Below are 16,527 nucleotides of genomic sequence, written 5' to 3' on the forward strand. Positions count from 1 at the left end.
CTTGGGGTGCATCAAAAGAGGTATAGGGGCGAAGGATGAGAACATTATCCTTCCATTATATAAGGCACTTGTCAGACCTCACATGGAATACTGCGTACAATTCTGGACACCGGTGCTCAGGAAAGATGTCACAGTGCTTGAGGGGGTTCAAAGAAGAGCGACTAAACTAATACATGGAATGACGGGACTGGAATACCCAGAGAGGCTGTCCAAATTGGGACTATTTACTCTAGAAAAAAGAAGGTTAAGAGGCGACCAAATAACCATGTATAAGTACATGAGGGGACAACACATGGATCTCTCCCGTGATCTGTTTACACCCAGGACCACGACGGTAACAAGAGGACATCCGCTACGATTAGAGGAAAGTAGGTTTCATCACCAACACAGAAAGGGGTTCTTTACTGTAAGAGCAGTTAGACTGTGGAACTCTCTACCGGAGGAAGTGGTGATGGCAAAATCCATAGAGGAGTTTAAAAGGGGACTTGATGTCTTTCTGGAGAAGGATATTACAGGATATAAATTTTAGGTTAAGTGTCAATCCTGGTATATAGGCAGGTAGGAACTATTAGGGGTTGATCCAGGGAACAGTCTGATTGCCATTAGGGAGTCGGGAAGGAATTTTTTCCCCAAAAGGGCTAATTGACTTCTGGCCTTGGGTTTTTTTGCCTTCCTCTGGATCAACACAGTAGGATAGACAGGCTGGACTAGATGGACAATGTCTTCATTCGGCCTTACATACTATGTTACTATGTTACTATGTTACTTAATGGCACCTACCCCTTCGAGATCTTCTCTTACAGGGATCCCTCTTCCACCTGAGTTTTTCTATGCTTCGTCATGGCGGTTGAAACCGCATCCTGAGAGCCTGCGAATTTGCGGAATCTGTCATTCAGACTATGATGTACGCCAGCAAGCGCTCCTCTTCTAGGGTTTACCATAGTGCCAGGAAGACTATTTTTCTCTAGTGTGAACAGTGTTACTTTTATTCTATGTGTTTTTCACTTTCCTGTCTTCTATCCTTTCTTCAGGTGAGTCTGGACATGGGATTGGGCCTCAACTCCCTGAAGAGTCAGGTGTCGGCACTGTCCCTTCTGTTTCAATGCCCCCTAGCTTCTAAGTCGGCTATCTGTACCTTTCTTCAAAGGGGTGTCCATGCCTATACTATTTTCCTGTCCCACTTTGGGACCCCAATTTGGTACTGGACGCAATACAGTCTTATCCCCTCAAGCCGTTACGCAATATTCCGGCTCATCTTTTGTCCTGGAAAGAGGCTTTCTTTGGAGGCGATCACCATCTTCCATTAGGACAAGGTGGTTCTGCGTCCTGTGCCATCCTTTCTACTGAAGGTGGTCTCGGCCAACCACATTAATTACCTTAATTCTGCCCCTCAGCCATTCATGTGAGGGAATGCGCTCTTCACAAATCAGATTGGGTTTGAGCCTTGAGAATATACCTCTTCTTTCAGACGCTCTAACTATCTGTTTGTGATTCCAGATAGTCCAAGATATGACGACTTTGTAAACTGCAAAGCCACATCATGCTGGATCAACCCCCTCTGTGTTGGCAGTGTTAGAGAGTGGCCCAAATCCATTTAACCCTTTGAAAACTGCAGTTACTTATTCAAATTAAACTGGTTGTCTGTCCACTTTGATGCCAGTTTTCATGCCCAGAACCACTTTGAGTGGTTCCAGGCGCGCGCTCCCGTGCTCAGGTAGGTGGCTCTCCGCCCCAATCAGCTGCTGGGGAGGGAGTTCTGATAGCATTTCAACTGCAGTTTTTTTTAGACATTGCCAGTGTAGGTTTGGTCTCCAGCTACCCCCTTGTTATCTTGAATTGATGCCCTGTTTTGACTCGCTTGCTTTGGACCTGACTTCAACTTCTCCTGATCCCCTGTACCGCGTTCTCTCCTGTTGCCAACCTGGATTGCCTGACCTACTTTTGTGTTTGTTTTCCTGTATTTGTCTGTGAGTCTGATTCCTTCCTTTGCATCCCTAGTGACCCTGCGGGGGGGGGGGGGGGGGGGGGGCTGGGGCAAGTAGGTAAGGACAGGGGTTGCGGGTAGGACTAGGGACTTCCACCTGCCCGGACTCCAGTCGTGACAGCCCCGTGTGTTAGCAGTGTTAGATCAGTGGCCCAAACCCATTAAACATGTTTAAAACACTAGCTACTTATTTGAATCACCAAAAAACTGCCTGTCTACCCACTTTGATGCCAGCTTTCATGCCCAGAACCATTATTTAACCCTTTGAATCACAGTTTGTCTACATTAGTGCCCATTTTTGTGTCCGTTTTAATGTTTTATGTTGTTTTCAGTTTTGTTCCCCCAATGGCGCCTCACTGTAATCGCATTATCAAAATAACTTCTATTCTTTAATACGCAAGGGAAAAAAGCAAAAATACATTTATTGCAAATAAGAAACCAACTTCAGCCCTGAAGAAGAAACTGAACGAATAAGAAACCATTTTCAGCATGGTGCGATACACAGCGATGTTTGGTTGCATGCCTTTTGTAGCTGGTACAAAGATAACAGTATGGCGCTCACCTCCAGATATGGTGTGTGGAGCAGTTGCTCTTGTAAGTTATCACGAGTGGGCAGGATAAGCTGTTGATCCGCATAATAAATAATTCTGAAGAGATTATGGCACGCGGCTATTAATAAAGTAAAATGTAAGTCTTAATAAAGCAAAACATAAGCTGCGCTGGGGATTTTATGCCTACTAATGTTTTTAATGCTTTGATGGAATAAAGCCTTATATTTGACTTTGTTCATTGTTGAGTGCCAAATGTGCTCAGAATTGAAGTCCACCTGGTCCTGTCCTTGATCCTGTTGGTATAGGGGCCACATCCATCAGTACAGGTTCGCCTCCCTACTGTCTCATGGAGGAGTAGGTGCTGGTCTGTGACTCACATCCCGCCTCTAGACCCTTCCGGAGGCGAGATAGCCATTAGTTCCCTTTCCTGTTCTCCTCCGGCCGCAGTTCTGACAGGGAATACACAAGGTTTATTAGTAGAGCCGGACTCTGTGGGATGTCAGCTCAGGGATCCAAAGTACCATCCACACAGCACTGTGTTAGCCCTATGTGGGGTGTATATGCTGAGAAAAGCTTCCAGTGAACACATTAAATGTTTCCTTAGGCACGGGCCAGAGGACAAAAGGAACATCCTTTTTGCTGCCATTGGGCTAGAAAACTGCAGAATACCTATCTTCCTACCATACTGTAATGTGCAGGCAGAAGACTGAGCTTTTCCATAAAGTGAGCCACCACAAAGAGGATGCTGTGCAGTATACTTTTAACAATTGGATTTAATAGACGATAAATGCCACTATGACTATAATTACGTTGGTGCCCTCTGTAGGTATACAATGGAAATTTTTGCAAAAAATAGACCTCTAATAGAAGGCTTGAATGCAGTGTACATAGAGCCTTATCCACAGCGCTACCTACACCACATGGCATCACTCACAGCAAGAGCCTGAGAATCGCAATTTCATAGAATCAATGTTAGGCAATTTTGAATGAAAACCGCCTTGTATCAGCATGAAAAACATACAATAACAGGCATGATATAGGCTGGCCCATTATCACGCTTGCCCGTGTGAATTTTGCCTCAGAAAGTTTTCTCTATATCTAATCAGCCTTCTAGCCTTTGCTTGTGCAAATGAGAATAGGGCTGATCCCTCTGCACTGTGACAGCCCTTCAGATAGTTGTAGACAGCTATTAGGTCTCTTTTCAACCTTCTTTTTCGCAAGCTAAACATTCCCAGATCTTTAACCGTTCCTCATAGGATATGATTTGCAGACCGCTCACCATCCTGGTAACTCTTCTCTGAACTTGCTCTAGTTCAGTGTTCCCCAACTCCAGTCCTCAGGGACGGCCAACTGGTCATGTTTTCAGGATCTCCTCAGTGTTGCACAGGTGATGTAATTATTGTTGGTGCCTCAGACATTGCCACAGGTGTTCTTACCATAGGATATCCTGAAACCATGACCTGTTGGTGGTCCCTGAGGACTGGAGTTGGGGACCCCTGCTCTAGTTTGTCTGTCTTTTTTAAATTGGAAGGCCTAGAGCTGGACACAGTATTCCAGTAGAGATCTGACTAAAGAAGAGTAGAGGGGATAATTACCTCACGTGATCTAGACTCTATGCTACTCCTAATACATCCCAGAATTGTGTTTGCCTTTGTGGCTGCTGCATCACATTGTTGACTCATGTTCAGTCTATGATCTATTACGGTAGTATACAAAAGTCTTTTTCACATGTGCTGCTGTTTAGCTCAATTCCTCCCATTATGCATGTGCTTTTTTTTTTCATTTTTCTTGCCCAGATGTAGGACTTTGCATTTCTCCTTGTTAGATACCATTCTGTTAGTCACCGCACACTGTTCAAGCTTGTCTAGATTTTTTTGAATCCTTTTCTCTAGTGTTAGCTATCCTGCCTAGCTTTGTGTCGTCAGTAAATTTGATCAGTTTCCCCTACTCTAGATCACTTGTAAAAATCTTGAACAACACTAGGCCAAAGACAGAGCCTTGTGGCACCCCACTTGACACGTTCTTCCACTTGGATGGGCAGCTATTTATGACCACTCTTTGAGTACGATCACTCAGGCAGCTGTGCATCCACCCAACAGTTGCCTTGTAAATCACAAATTTGGTCTTTTTTCCATTAAGGATGGTATGAGATACTTTGTCAAATGTTTTACTAAAGTCAAGATATACTATACGTACCACATTTCCCTGATTAACCCAGTCGGTGATTCTGTTATAGAAGGCAATTAGATTGGTCTGGAATGACTTGCTTGCTACAAACCGATGCTGGCTCAGGTTATTTACTCCATTCTCATCCAAGTACTTACATAAGTGCTGTTTAATAATTTGTTCAAAGATTTTTCCCAGTATAGATGTCAGGCTCACAGGCCTATAGTTTCTTTGGTCCACCTTCTTCCCTTTTTTGAAGATAGGGACAACATTTGCCCTTCTTTAAGTTTATGGAGTCTGGAAAAAGAAGGAATCTTTCCCAGCTCATATCTGGCATATTGGAGCTAGTTTTCTTTGGATTCCCTCTGGTGTGCCATATTCTCAGAGAAATGTTGAGAATTTGTGTGTATATAGCAAAACAAGCAAGGGTACACATAGCACGTAGACTAGGGCCACCTTAATCCCTTAGTGACAAGCCCATTTTTTACCTTATGGACCAAGTAATTTTCTTTGAGTTAGCCGTACGAGGGCTTGTTTTTTTGGGAGTTGTATTTTTTAACGGCACAACTCTGCGGTTCATTTGTACTGTATAACTTTTATTACCGTATATTCCGGCGTATAAGACGACTTTTAAACCCCGAAATCACATTCAACATTGAATAGCTGTGATTGGCTGACGGCACGTGAGTTAGCCAATCACAGCTATTCAATGTTGAATGTGATTTCGGGGTTTTAAAGTTGTCTTATACCCCGGAATATATGGTAATAAAAGTTAGCCAATCACAGCATTAGCTTTCTGTAGGCGGGGATTTCAAGCCCTGCATCCAGAAAGCAATGCTCTGTGGAGAACGAGGAGGGAGCGACAGCCTGCAGCAGCGCCGAGGTGAGTACTGCTTTTTTTTTTTTTACACCGTATTCCAGTTGGGGGGTCGTCTTATATGCCCCATCGCCTTATACGCAGGAATATACGGTACTTTTTTTTTTAGTGGAGTGGGAGATGGAAAAAACTTCCCAAAATTCTGCCATCAGTTTTGGGTTTTGTTTTTACAGCGTCCACCATTCAGTAAAAACAACATGAAAAGTTTCTAATCTGGATCAAGATGATAGCTCAATACCAAATTTCTATAGATTTTTTTTAAAAACTACTTTTGCACAACAAAAACATGTTTTTAACGAAAAACAATTGAAACTGCATCACTGCATTTTAAGACCCATCACATTTTCATTTTACAGCAAAAGAGCTACACGAGGTCTTCATATTTGCCGGAAGACGTAGTTTTTATTAGTACCATTTTGAGCTACATGTGACTTTTTGATTACTTTTTATTGTGTTTCTGGGGAGATGCACGAAAGAAAAATAGGAATTCTGGCATTATTTTTAAAATTACCGTTACAGCGTTCACCATGCACAATAAAGTATTTTCATTGTCTGCATAGTTACAAGTTAGCAAAAACGTGTATATTTTTAAAACTGAATTATTTCTCTTTAAATTACGGCTTTTTCTCACACTATTCTTTTAGTCCCTCAGGGGTACATAAAGATGTGATAGTCTTTAGCAGTGGTGGAGAACCTACAGCACGCAGAGTCCTCCCTGCTAGCACACGCCGCGGCTCCCCTGCCGGCATTCACTCGGCAGCGCTGCTAGCGGCACTGAGCCCAGCACACACTGTGACGTCAGTGTGCAGCTAGGATCCTCCTCCCCCTGACGTCTCCTACTTGGTTCCCCGAGAGAAGGGAAGGAGGCGTCCGGCAGCACACTGACATCACAGTGTGCACCCAGGATCAGCGTCAGCAGCAGCACCGAGCAGAGGAGGGGGGTAAGTATATGAGTCTCGGGGAAGGAGGGGGCGCTATTACTACTAGGGGTGACTATTACTACTGGGGCCACTGTGAGATGTCCCCATCACTACTAGGGGCCGCACTGGAGGAAGGGGGGGGGGGGGGGGGACGACTGTCACCATTACTACTGGAGCCGCACTGGGGTGAGGGTGGGGGTGTGGTAGGGTGATGTTACCAGGACCGCTGGAGCCACACTGGGGGGGGGGGGGGGGGAGCCACTATCACTGCTGAGATATGTTTACACGAGGGGGAAATGCTGCTAAATGTCCGCAGCAGAATTTTTCGTGGCAAATTCGTCAAAAGCGGTCAAAATCCGCACCGGTCTAATTTGAAACAGCCTTGTCCTTTTAAGAACGACGAAGGTAAAAATCATACGTCATGGTAAGCCCCGCCCCCTGACGTGTTGGCACTTTGCGATAAATAAGTGGGTTTTGGGTTGCAGTTTGGGCACTCGGTCTCTAAAAGGTTCGGGATCACTGGTCTATAGTATACTGCATTACTTATGTAGTGCATTTCACTAAGCCTATGAAATTAGCCTATTAGACTTTGTGGGAGGCTGAGTCACATGGCAGACATGGAGGCTTTTGTCAGGCTTCTGGCTGCCATGGCAACCCATTGCTACCTTGAGATCACAATGCAGGATGAAAAAGCCCCCTTCCTGTCATCTGCTTACAGGCTGCAGAAGCTATTGATTATGGTATTTAAGGGGTTAAAAACTGCCAGGATGTGAGGTTTCTCCACTACTGATGGATAAAGCAGGAGCCTGACTGTCAGTACATTGCCTTGCAGGTGCAGCTTTAAAGCCCATTAGTGACTTCACTAAAAATGCGTATTTGCCGTCACTAAGGGGTTAAAGTCCATGTTTAGTAAAACATGGACCCACAGCTAATTCTATAGCTTCTACAGTGATCTGTGATAACTGAAGCTGAAGAATAAGTTTGCAGGAACAGCAAAACTTATACTAGTGTTGGTCTGTCCAAGGGTGTATCTCCAGAGTGTTCCAGTTGGTGGTCACACAGCGGTTTAAGCTGGGTCGCGAAATGGTGGCGTCTCACAGAATCTGCTTTGAATGTCATGCATCTCACACTCCCTGCTATAGTGTCTGCAAAAGTAGACCCCACTATGTTTGGTGGGAGAGAGCAGGTGTTAACAAGACAGTAAGTTAAGTAGCCAGTGCAGTGTATGTACCAGGCTTGTTGCAAACCCCAGGCCCTTTGTTGCATTAAGAGCAGTATCCCAGGTGGTACTGGCTGAAGGGGTACCCGCCTATAGCAGGCCCTGCCTCGTTGCCGATATCCAGCCATATCAGAAATCACAGCTCACCAGGTCCACCGGCAGAGACGTGGGCATGAGCTGTAGGTCCTTGCAGCAGATAATGAAGGTGGCAGGTTCTGTAGTTCTCAGACATGTTCATGCAGCAAACTCACCAGGCATAAGTCAAGAGAGGCTATGTGAAAGGGAACGCTGTACACTGAGCATGGCCGGGTCAAAGATAGCGGTAATGGAGGAGTGCATGTCAGCAGGGAAGGACCTGTTTGGGCCTCTGCTGAGAGTGCAGCAGTCTCAGGTTGGACTGCAGGGTGTAGATCAGTGTTTCCCAACTCCGGTCCTCAAGGTACCCCAACAGGTCATGTTTTCAGTATATCCTATAGTAACAACACATGTGGCAATGTTTGAGGCACTGACAATAATTACATCACCTGTGCAATACTGAGAAAATCCTGAAAACCTGACCTGTTGGGGTGCCTTGAGGACCGGAGTTGGGAATCACTGGTGTAGATTATCAGGAGCCAAGCTAACACAAGTCTGCTCAGGCCTCCTAAAAGGCCATGCCCTATGCAAGGTTTTTTGTGCCCATTTTATAAGGCCTTAACTCATACACAGCCATGTGACTACAACTTAATCACTCTCAGAATTTCTCAAAGCTTGGGACATAAACTATTCACATGACTAATCTTTCATATAGACCAGATCTACTCAGACCCGTTTTTGGCAATCCCGATTTCCCCCCTGCAGTTAGATCTGACACATTTGTCAGAAACAGAAGCACACCAATTTAGAACAAATTCTGATGGATACATTCCTATGTAGCCCTTGAAGTGACCTTCCAGTTTCAGGACTAAATTCGGTCCCTGGACTGAAGGGGTAGGATATATTAACTGCTGTCATTCTTCTATGCCGATGGCCCTGTGATCCACCAGTTTAGGATCTTGTTTTCAAGTGTCCAAGATGGCCTTTGCAATTTTTAGCTCCCTAATGCATTCTGCGCTGCTCTGATTGGCCAGCACTGCTCACATGATCCGTGCTGGCCAATCAGAGAGCAGATATACTGCACTTGTAGTTTAAAAGTACCAATAAACTGTGGGGATTAACCCTTTCCAATACAATGTCGGGCCTGCCCCGACATCATCATTTCCCTCCACAGCTCCGATGTCAGGACATACCCGACACTGCAGTGCAGGAGTGCATCTTCACCCAATCATCAGACACATCCGGTGCAGATGCACTCCTGCACTGATCCTCATCAAGGACCCCCGAGGAGAAGGGAGAAAGGGTTTTTAACCCTTTCTGCCTTCTCCTTTACACATTACATAGCGCTCAATTAGTGCTATGTAATGCATGAAGATTCCGGCCGGCGATCATGTGACAGACGGTGTTACCTGACCACCAGCGGTCACATAAACGCCGAGTCGGAAGGCCGAAGGGAGAATGCGGAAGTATTACTTCCGTATTCTGCCCGGCGATCATGTGACCGCTGGGTGCCACCTGACCCCAGCGGTCACATGATCGCCGAGCCAGGAGGCAGAATGCGGAAGTATTACTTCCGCATTCCCCCCACGGTGCAGTGAGCACCTGCACCCTCCCAAACTCTGTCAGTTCAGGAGGGTGAAGGGAAAATGTATTTTTTCTCATCCATTCTCCCCAGCTCCAATTTATTTGGAGCTGGGGAGAATGGATGAGAAAAAAATAAATGGATTGGAAAGGGTTAAGTAGTCTGAGGATTGGACAGCTTAAAAACTGGACTGCGAACTGGCAGCTCAGAGGGGCATCAGCACAAAATATTGTCCTGAAACCAGAGGGTTGCGTTAAAAGCTCTTCCCAGTCATCGTTAAAAGACTTGCTAAGTTTGACATTGACTTGCAGGAATGCTGCCTTCCAATAGGTGGCACGGTAGAGGTATTGTTTCATCTTCCCATTTGCAGATTAAAGTATTAATAAAAACATACATGCTTCAACCTCTCTAAAATAGAAAAGTCTTTATATCCTTTACAACAGTCATAGTACAGGCACTCTGCCAAAGTATTTAGTAACTTCATCAGATTCCTACATCATGATACTCATTCACTGAGCAACCAAATGCTGTAATTTCATTACATGAAGACACTCAGCTGTAATGTGCAACATCCACAGTCCATGCAGCCATACCAGCTAATGTCCTCACAACCACAGTGCAAAACACAGAGCACTGGATTCAAGCCGAAATAGTCAAACAGTAGTGTGCTATAAGCGTGGGGCTCCGTAGTCATCCGGCATCCTCTCAATATTGTATCTGTAGGGAAGACAGAAGAGAGAAATCTGCAGAAGCAGAACACTAACTCAGGAAAGCTGATGAAGAAAGCCATTGGTTCTTACCTATGGTTTGAGATGTACATGATCGGGACCCCAGGAATCTTTCGTATTCGCCTCTTCAAATCTCTGTCTACTGTGGCCACGATGTAACATTTATGCTTTTAAAGAGATGAAGTTAAAAATAAATATCTACCGGACTTCAGCTGATAACGCTCATAAAAAGCCCCCCCCAATCTACTGCGTGCAACAGTCACGTCACCTTACTAACTACTGTACTCACCTGAGTTACCCTTTGGACGAGGCAGTCATCGGCATAAGTTCCTGCGTGGCTGCATGGAAGGCGTTCAAATGTAGGGTCCTTGGCGATCCTGCAAGAAACAAGCAAGCAAGCAAACGGCATGAGGGGCAGCAGCTGCCACACACCTACCTGTCGGTAATGATTTGTGATGCAATTTCAGTCGCCTATATTATTCACAGGTCATAAGCATATAGGGAAGAGTTGATCACAAATCATTTCTAGGGGGCAGGTGTGTGGCGCTTGTTGTCCCTCATCCAGTTTGATAGATATTTTCTTTGGCAATCCTCAAAGAAACAAGAAGTTAGAGGAGTCTGAGATTCTTAAATACACAAAGTATGGAGAAATCATTTGACTGCTACAAATTGGTTAGATAAATTTTCCATACTCTGTATTTCAGAATCTCAGACTCCAACTTACTTTCTCCCTAGAATCTGAAAGTTACTCCTCATGTGTTTAAATCACCAACTTACCTGAGAGCTACTCTGTATTTCTGGCCCAGTTTCTCAAGTTCTGCCATCACACAGTCAGTGATACACGGGATACCTAGAGAAAAGTGAGAACCAGATATATCACAGAGCAGAACATGACAGCAGCCGTATTCCATGTGCTGCTGTTAGGTGGCAGAAATCTCCCCATCAACTTACACTTGGCATACAGACAGTCCATCATGGATTGCACCAGATCCAGTTTGGCTTTGATGGAGAAATTTATGAAGTTGGTGTCCACGAGGATATAGTAGGGGGGTCCTAGATTTGTATTATACTGGAAGAAAAGGCAGGAAGGCACCTGTGGACTAAACAGAAAGCAAAACCTGCGACATGACTATCTGCCCACAACATGTAACAAACAGCACAATATAACAAACCCAACAAAGATACCCAAAGCAAAACAAGTACAGAGCAACAGAAAGAACTCCACTATTGTGTTACAGATTAGACATTGTATAACCTCATCACCTGCTCAGACAATCCCAATGGAAAAGTCTAGGCACACGGTTCTGCTATCAAAAACACTGCCAAATGGGTTTGCATTGACTAGACAGGTGGTAAGATCACTGAGGATACAGTCTAAAGGCCCACTTAGACGGGACAAGTGTCGGGCGAACGATACCCGATTGTCCTCCAAGCACAAACTCGCCCCCGTGCTGCTGCACGGGAGCTAGTATAGCTGGCTCACAGGGGGGAGTCTGGAGAAGATTTCTCTCCTCGCACTCCCCCGCCCCTTTCCATTGACTTAACATAGTGGATGTTCAGTACTGAACGGCTGCCATTTACACCGATTAAAATTTAAATTATAGCAGCACAACCAAAAATAATCCCTCCGGGAGAGAAATACACACTGTTTGTTGCATGCTCCAAAAAGGGTTTTGGACCATTAGATCCCCAGGATATGCAGTGGTTCTGTGTTGCGTAATAAAGGAACTTCATATGAAGATGGGGATGTGAGTGTTTCATCCTGGATTTATCTGCACCTTAAGTTGCTGCTCCAACCTTTACATTTTTTGCCATTTACACTGAATGGTAAGCTTATAGTTTATGCAGCATAAACGATAGATGATCAGTTGATCGCTCATCGCTTAGTGTAAATAGCAGCTGTTCAGAACTTAACGACCGCTATGTTAAATCAGTGAAAAGGAGCGGAGGAGCGCGAGGGGAAAACTCTCCTGCAGCCTCCCCGCCCCCTGCTGGCCGCTCCGTGAGCGAGTCAGCTCTACTAGCTCCTGTTCAACAGCACGAGAGCGAGGACACAAGAGACGAGTGTCGGACATTGCTTGCCGGACATTCATCCTGTCTAAATGGACCTTCAGAGCCCTTTTACACGGGGTGATCTGTTGAGCACAGATGACCGATAGGTCGTCCCAGAAACAATCATCACTGTTCCCCCAGAGCCGGCCAGGGATCATTTCGACCCACCCACCTCCATTCAGAGTAAACGGGCAGTCACTCATAGTTTAACAACTGCCTGTTTACATAGGCCAATCTTCAATGAACAGTAAGCAAATAAATTATCATTCAGTCTATGCATGCATTTACACTAAACTATAATTGTTCAGATTCTCGCTAGATAGCAGTAATCCAAACGATTACTGGTCCGTGTAAAAGGGCCCCAAGACTGGACATACACATTAGACAGCTGTCAGCTATTCTTTCCAACTCTACAATACATGCTTGGTATGATCAAACACGCACATGTTCTTAAAGCAACCATCTAGTCCCGAATAAACCAAAGAGGCCCCAATACTTCTGACTACTTGATGCACATTAGTAGTTAAGACACTACAAGCTGCTTTGATTGGCCAATGCTGCTCAGGTGTCTTAGACTACTGATGCACTATCAATGCACAGTGTGAATCATGTAGTGAGAGAAGCAGTGCAGCCATTTTGGTTTGTCCAGCACCTGACAGTTGCTTTGATAGACAGCAGGGAACCATACACCTCTGACAGCAGCTTATCTCCCTTTTATGATCTGACGGATTAGGCATATTGAAGTCAAACTGCCCCATACATCCTCTCCCCCCAACATCTTCTGTCAGGGGCTACCCCTACACACATTAGATCAGGGGTGCACAGCCTATGCACAATGCTCCTCTTCTGTATGGCCCTGTTTGTGTGGGCTGCTCACGTTTAGGTTAGGTGTCAGATAATGGGGTCCACTCATTGTTTAAAACTCCAGAAATGTGTATACACGTTAAATAGGTGGTCCACTATGCATGTGACTCTCCTTTGCAGTTTATGGGAGTTAAATGCTACATTGGTACCACAGCATCTATAATCTACGACAAAATTCACACATATGCATGGGGACCCCTGAAAGTGGAACAGATTACTATCAGACATTTAAAGTCATATACTATTGATATGCCATAAATATCTTATATGGTTATATCCTTATAAGATTTATTTTGGCTGTTAAAAGTGGTTCAATAAGGCAATCTTTCCCTCTGCCGGTAAAAGGTTCTACACCCTTGCAATAGATAGTCACCCTAGTCTGCTCAGCTAACAATCATCTGATGTATATGGCCACCTTGTAGCAAGATCATAACCTCTGTTTACATGCACTACATTACTGCATATGAATGTCACAGAGATGTCTCCCACTCAGAACCCCCTCTGAGCTGGAATGGAGAGTTGCTCTATAAAAAGAAGCTGCTCTTTCGAAGCACTTGGGGCAGTCCTTGTATTACAGGATGGTCACTCATTTGAACATCTGTCAAGTAACACTACATTTCCCCCACATTAGCTGTCTGTGGCATCCTCTGTCCACAGCTAATTGCCGGCAGTGGGACGATAGGCCGTTCGCCAAAGGTGTTGCTATCTGAAAGGGGTTGTATCTAACAGGACAAACCGTTTAACCATTCACTAGAGATCAGCAATGCCAACATTGAGCATGCACACTATACACGGAAACTCTTACACTTCTCTCTCCACGATTGCGCTCGGATCCTTTGCTTTCTTCTTTGTTACTGTTTGATCCCTTTTCCTAGAAATAAGAGAATGGAGAGTGAGGAGAGCAATCTGGCAGAGATAGGCAGAGAGGTTTCTGCTGCCCCATCAGTCTCTCCTAGACTCCACTGATGATGTCTCAACCAATGTGACTGGCTTCAGTGGTCATGTATCTATAGAGGCCCATTTAGACGTGAAGAATGTCGGGCAAACGATGCCCGACACTTGTCCCCGCACACACTCGCTGGCTCACAGCGGGAAGGCTGGAGGAGATTTCACTCCTTGATGTCCCCCGCCTCTCTCCATTGGCTTAACATAGAGGCTGATCAGTACTGAACAGCTGCTATTTACACTAAATGATCAGCGTTCAGCTCATTGTACATCGTTTATGCAGCATAAACGATGGACGATGAGCATTCAGTGTAAATAGCAGCCGTTCAGTACTGAACGGCCGCTCTGTGAGCAAGCCAGCGCTACTAGTTCCTGGGCAACAGCACAGGGGCGAGTATCGGGCATAGTTTGCCCGACAGTCATCCCGTCCCTAAGACACGTCATCATTGGAGGCCAAGAGACTGGTGGGAGATCCGAGAGAAGATGAAGGCAAGAATAAATGTTTCTTTTTTTATTTTACTGCTTTTTTAAATTTTACAAATGTGCCCACCCGCAAATTTTGTTGCAGATTCACAACAAAATCTGTAGCAATTGGAACATGTTCCAGATTTTAGCTTCCCTAGTGAACTCAATAGGAAAAATCCTAAATAGATCTGCACCATAATTTGAGATGCTGCAGATTTAAAACCTGCATTGCAGATCAATTTCTGGGTGGATTTCAAGCAAATTTGATATGCAAAATGTTTTGTTTTTTTTTATATTGTGGATTTTCTGCACCAAAAATTCATGGTATACAGACTGTGTGATCATATCCCTATGTTGTCCTCTCTGAAGGCAGCATGCAATAGTGACAGACACACAGATTGCAGAAGTCTTTTTTCAGTGGAAATATGCCATGTTCTAAAAAGATCTGTCAGGTACGCTGTACTGTAAAGGCAGGGCTGCTTCTACAAGCTGAGGTGTGTGCTATAATTTACTGCAGCAACCTATGCATAAATGCTGAAGTTCTGCAGCAGCTGGGGTATGCATCTTAAGGCTTTGCAGCATCTAAGGTGTGTATTTCAAGGTTCTGCAGCCTCAAACTTTTGTGGCAGCCCAGAAATGTGAGCTTTATTTCAATTTTTATGTCCTGGATGTCAAAATAAGATGCATTTGAACGGATCCATTATTGATAATGCTGTCCGGGTTACAGGAATTCGTAAGGCGCTACTGTCATTCAGGCTTACTTTTTGTTGCATTCAATGAATAGCTGTGATTGGTTCATCGAGCGCCGCTTAAGCCAATCAGACCAATCGCTTGCTGAAGGCGGGGTATTCAAGCCCTGTCACCAGCAAGAGATGCTCTGTCACCATTGAGGACTACGTGGAAGCCTGCTGGAGTGCCAGGGGGAGGGGCCCAGATGAGTATAAGACATCCCCTAAAAATAAGACCCTGTGCCACTTTGGGGGAAAAATTAATATAAGACAGGGTCTTATTTGGGGGGAAACGCGGTATGAGAGGGGAGTTGTTTGTTCATGTGCACCCTGTTAGCCAAAATCCCTAGAAACTTACCTAGACATGTTGCCCTGGCCTCCTATATGTGAGGCACCACGGGTGGCATTACTACTAGATGGGGAGATTGTATCGAGGTGTAAAAAACTGAAGGCAGGTTGCTGGAAAATTAAGGACTCAAAGATGTCTGTATGTCAAATTCTGCAAAGACAAGTTATGACTGGGAGATGTTGTCATAACAGTCTAGGCAGATGGAGAAGAGCAAGTGAACGACTACAGTCGGAGAGGATGTCACCTGTGATCACTGCAGGTAACTGTACAGTAATGACATACGGTCTGCAGAGCCGGTATCTACCACTATACGGTCACTGCATGGCAGTAAGAGGGGTCTTTAGATGTTATTTTGCAGTAACAGTATGGGGGAGGGGATATAGGATCATGGTGTGGCAGTATTATTTGGCCCTTTTGCTGTGTTATTAACAATCCTGGTATGGTGGATTCTTAGTTCAGTAGCAGTATGGAGGTAATCCAGCATACAAAATCATAGACTCATAGAATGGTAGAGTTGGAAGGGACCTCCAGGTATCAATATAACTTAGGGTATCTGGTCGGGGGTAAAATATTAGTGCATGGCAGCTTATCACACTATTCCTATAAGAGTAAGGCCACACAGCAGCCTACAGAACACTGGTACAGGGCTCATAAGCACTCAAGCCCCAGGGCAACGGCTTATTCATAATGTAGCTATTGGGCCCCAGTATATATGTGTATATACTATTACTACAGGGGCCCGCCATGCTGCACTCACACGCGTGGGTCCTTCTGGCTGAGCCGTCGCTTCATCACCGCATATTTCTTGGTTTTCTTCGCTTTCCCCTGTAAGGTAAACGACAATAACGTGATATCCTTATACCAGGAACCCAGGCTCCCTATCTCTCCCGACACCCCTCATAATTTAAGTCACCGCAGCACCCGGTACTCAGTACTCACCATACTGCCGGTCTTCCTGTCGCACGATGATGACGTCACAGCTACACGCGCACTTCCGGTCTGTTTGCTTGACAACGCAGAGC

General features: G+C 45.1%; 1 protein-coding gene across 1 annotated transcript; it reads right to left on the reverse strand.

The window, feature by feature from the left end:
• Nucleotides 1-9,783: 9,783 nt before the first annotated feature.
• On the reverse strand, nucleotides 9,784-16,524 carry FCF1 (FCF1 rRNA-processing protein). The gene is made up of 8 exons (XM_066607679.1): nucleotides 16,445-16,524; nucleotides 16,263-16,330; nucleotides 13,824-13,889; nucleotides 11,054-11,202; nucleotides 10,880-10,952; nucleotides 10,392-10,479; nucleotides 10,175-10,269; nucleotides 9,784-10,091 (listed from the first exon to the last, which is right to left on the reverse strand). The coding sequence occupies exons 1-8, from the start codon at nucleotides 16,445-16,447 to the stop codon at nucleotides 10,043-10,045; spliced, it is 591 nt and encodes a 196-aa protein (XP_066463776.1). The 5' UTR covers nucleotides 16,448-16,524; the 3' UTR covers nucleotides 9,784-10,042.
• Nucleotides 16,525-16,527: the final 3 nt, after the last annotated feature.

This window comes from Eleutherodactylus coqui, chromosome 6 (genome assembly GCF_035609145.1).
Source record: "Eleutherodactylus coqui strain aEleCoq1 chromosome 6, aEleCoq1.hap1, whole genome shotgun sequence".
In the NCBI taxonomy this organism is placed as follows: Eukaryota; Metazoa; Chordata; class Amphibia; order Anura; family Eleutherodactylidae; genus Eleutherodactylus; species Eleutherodactylus coqui.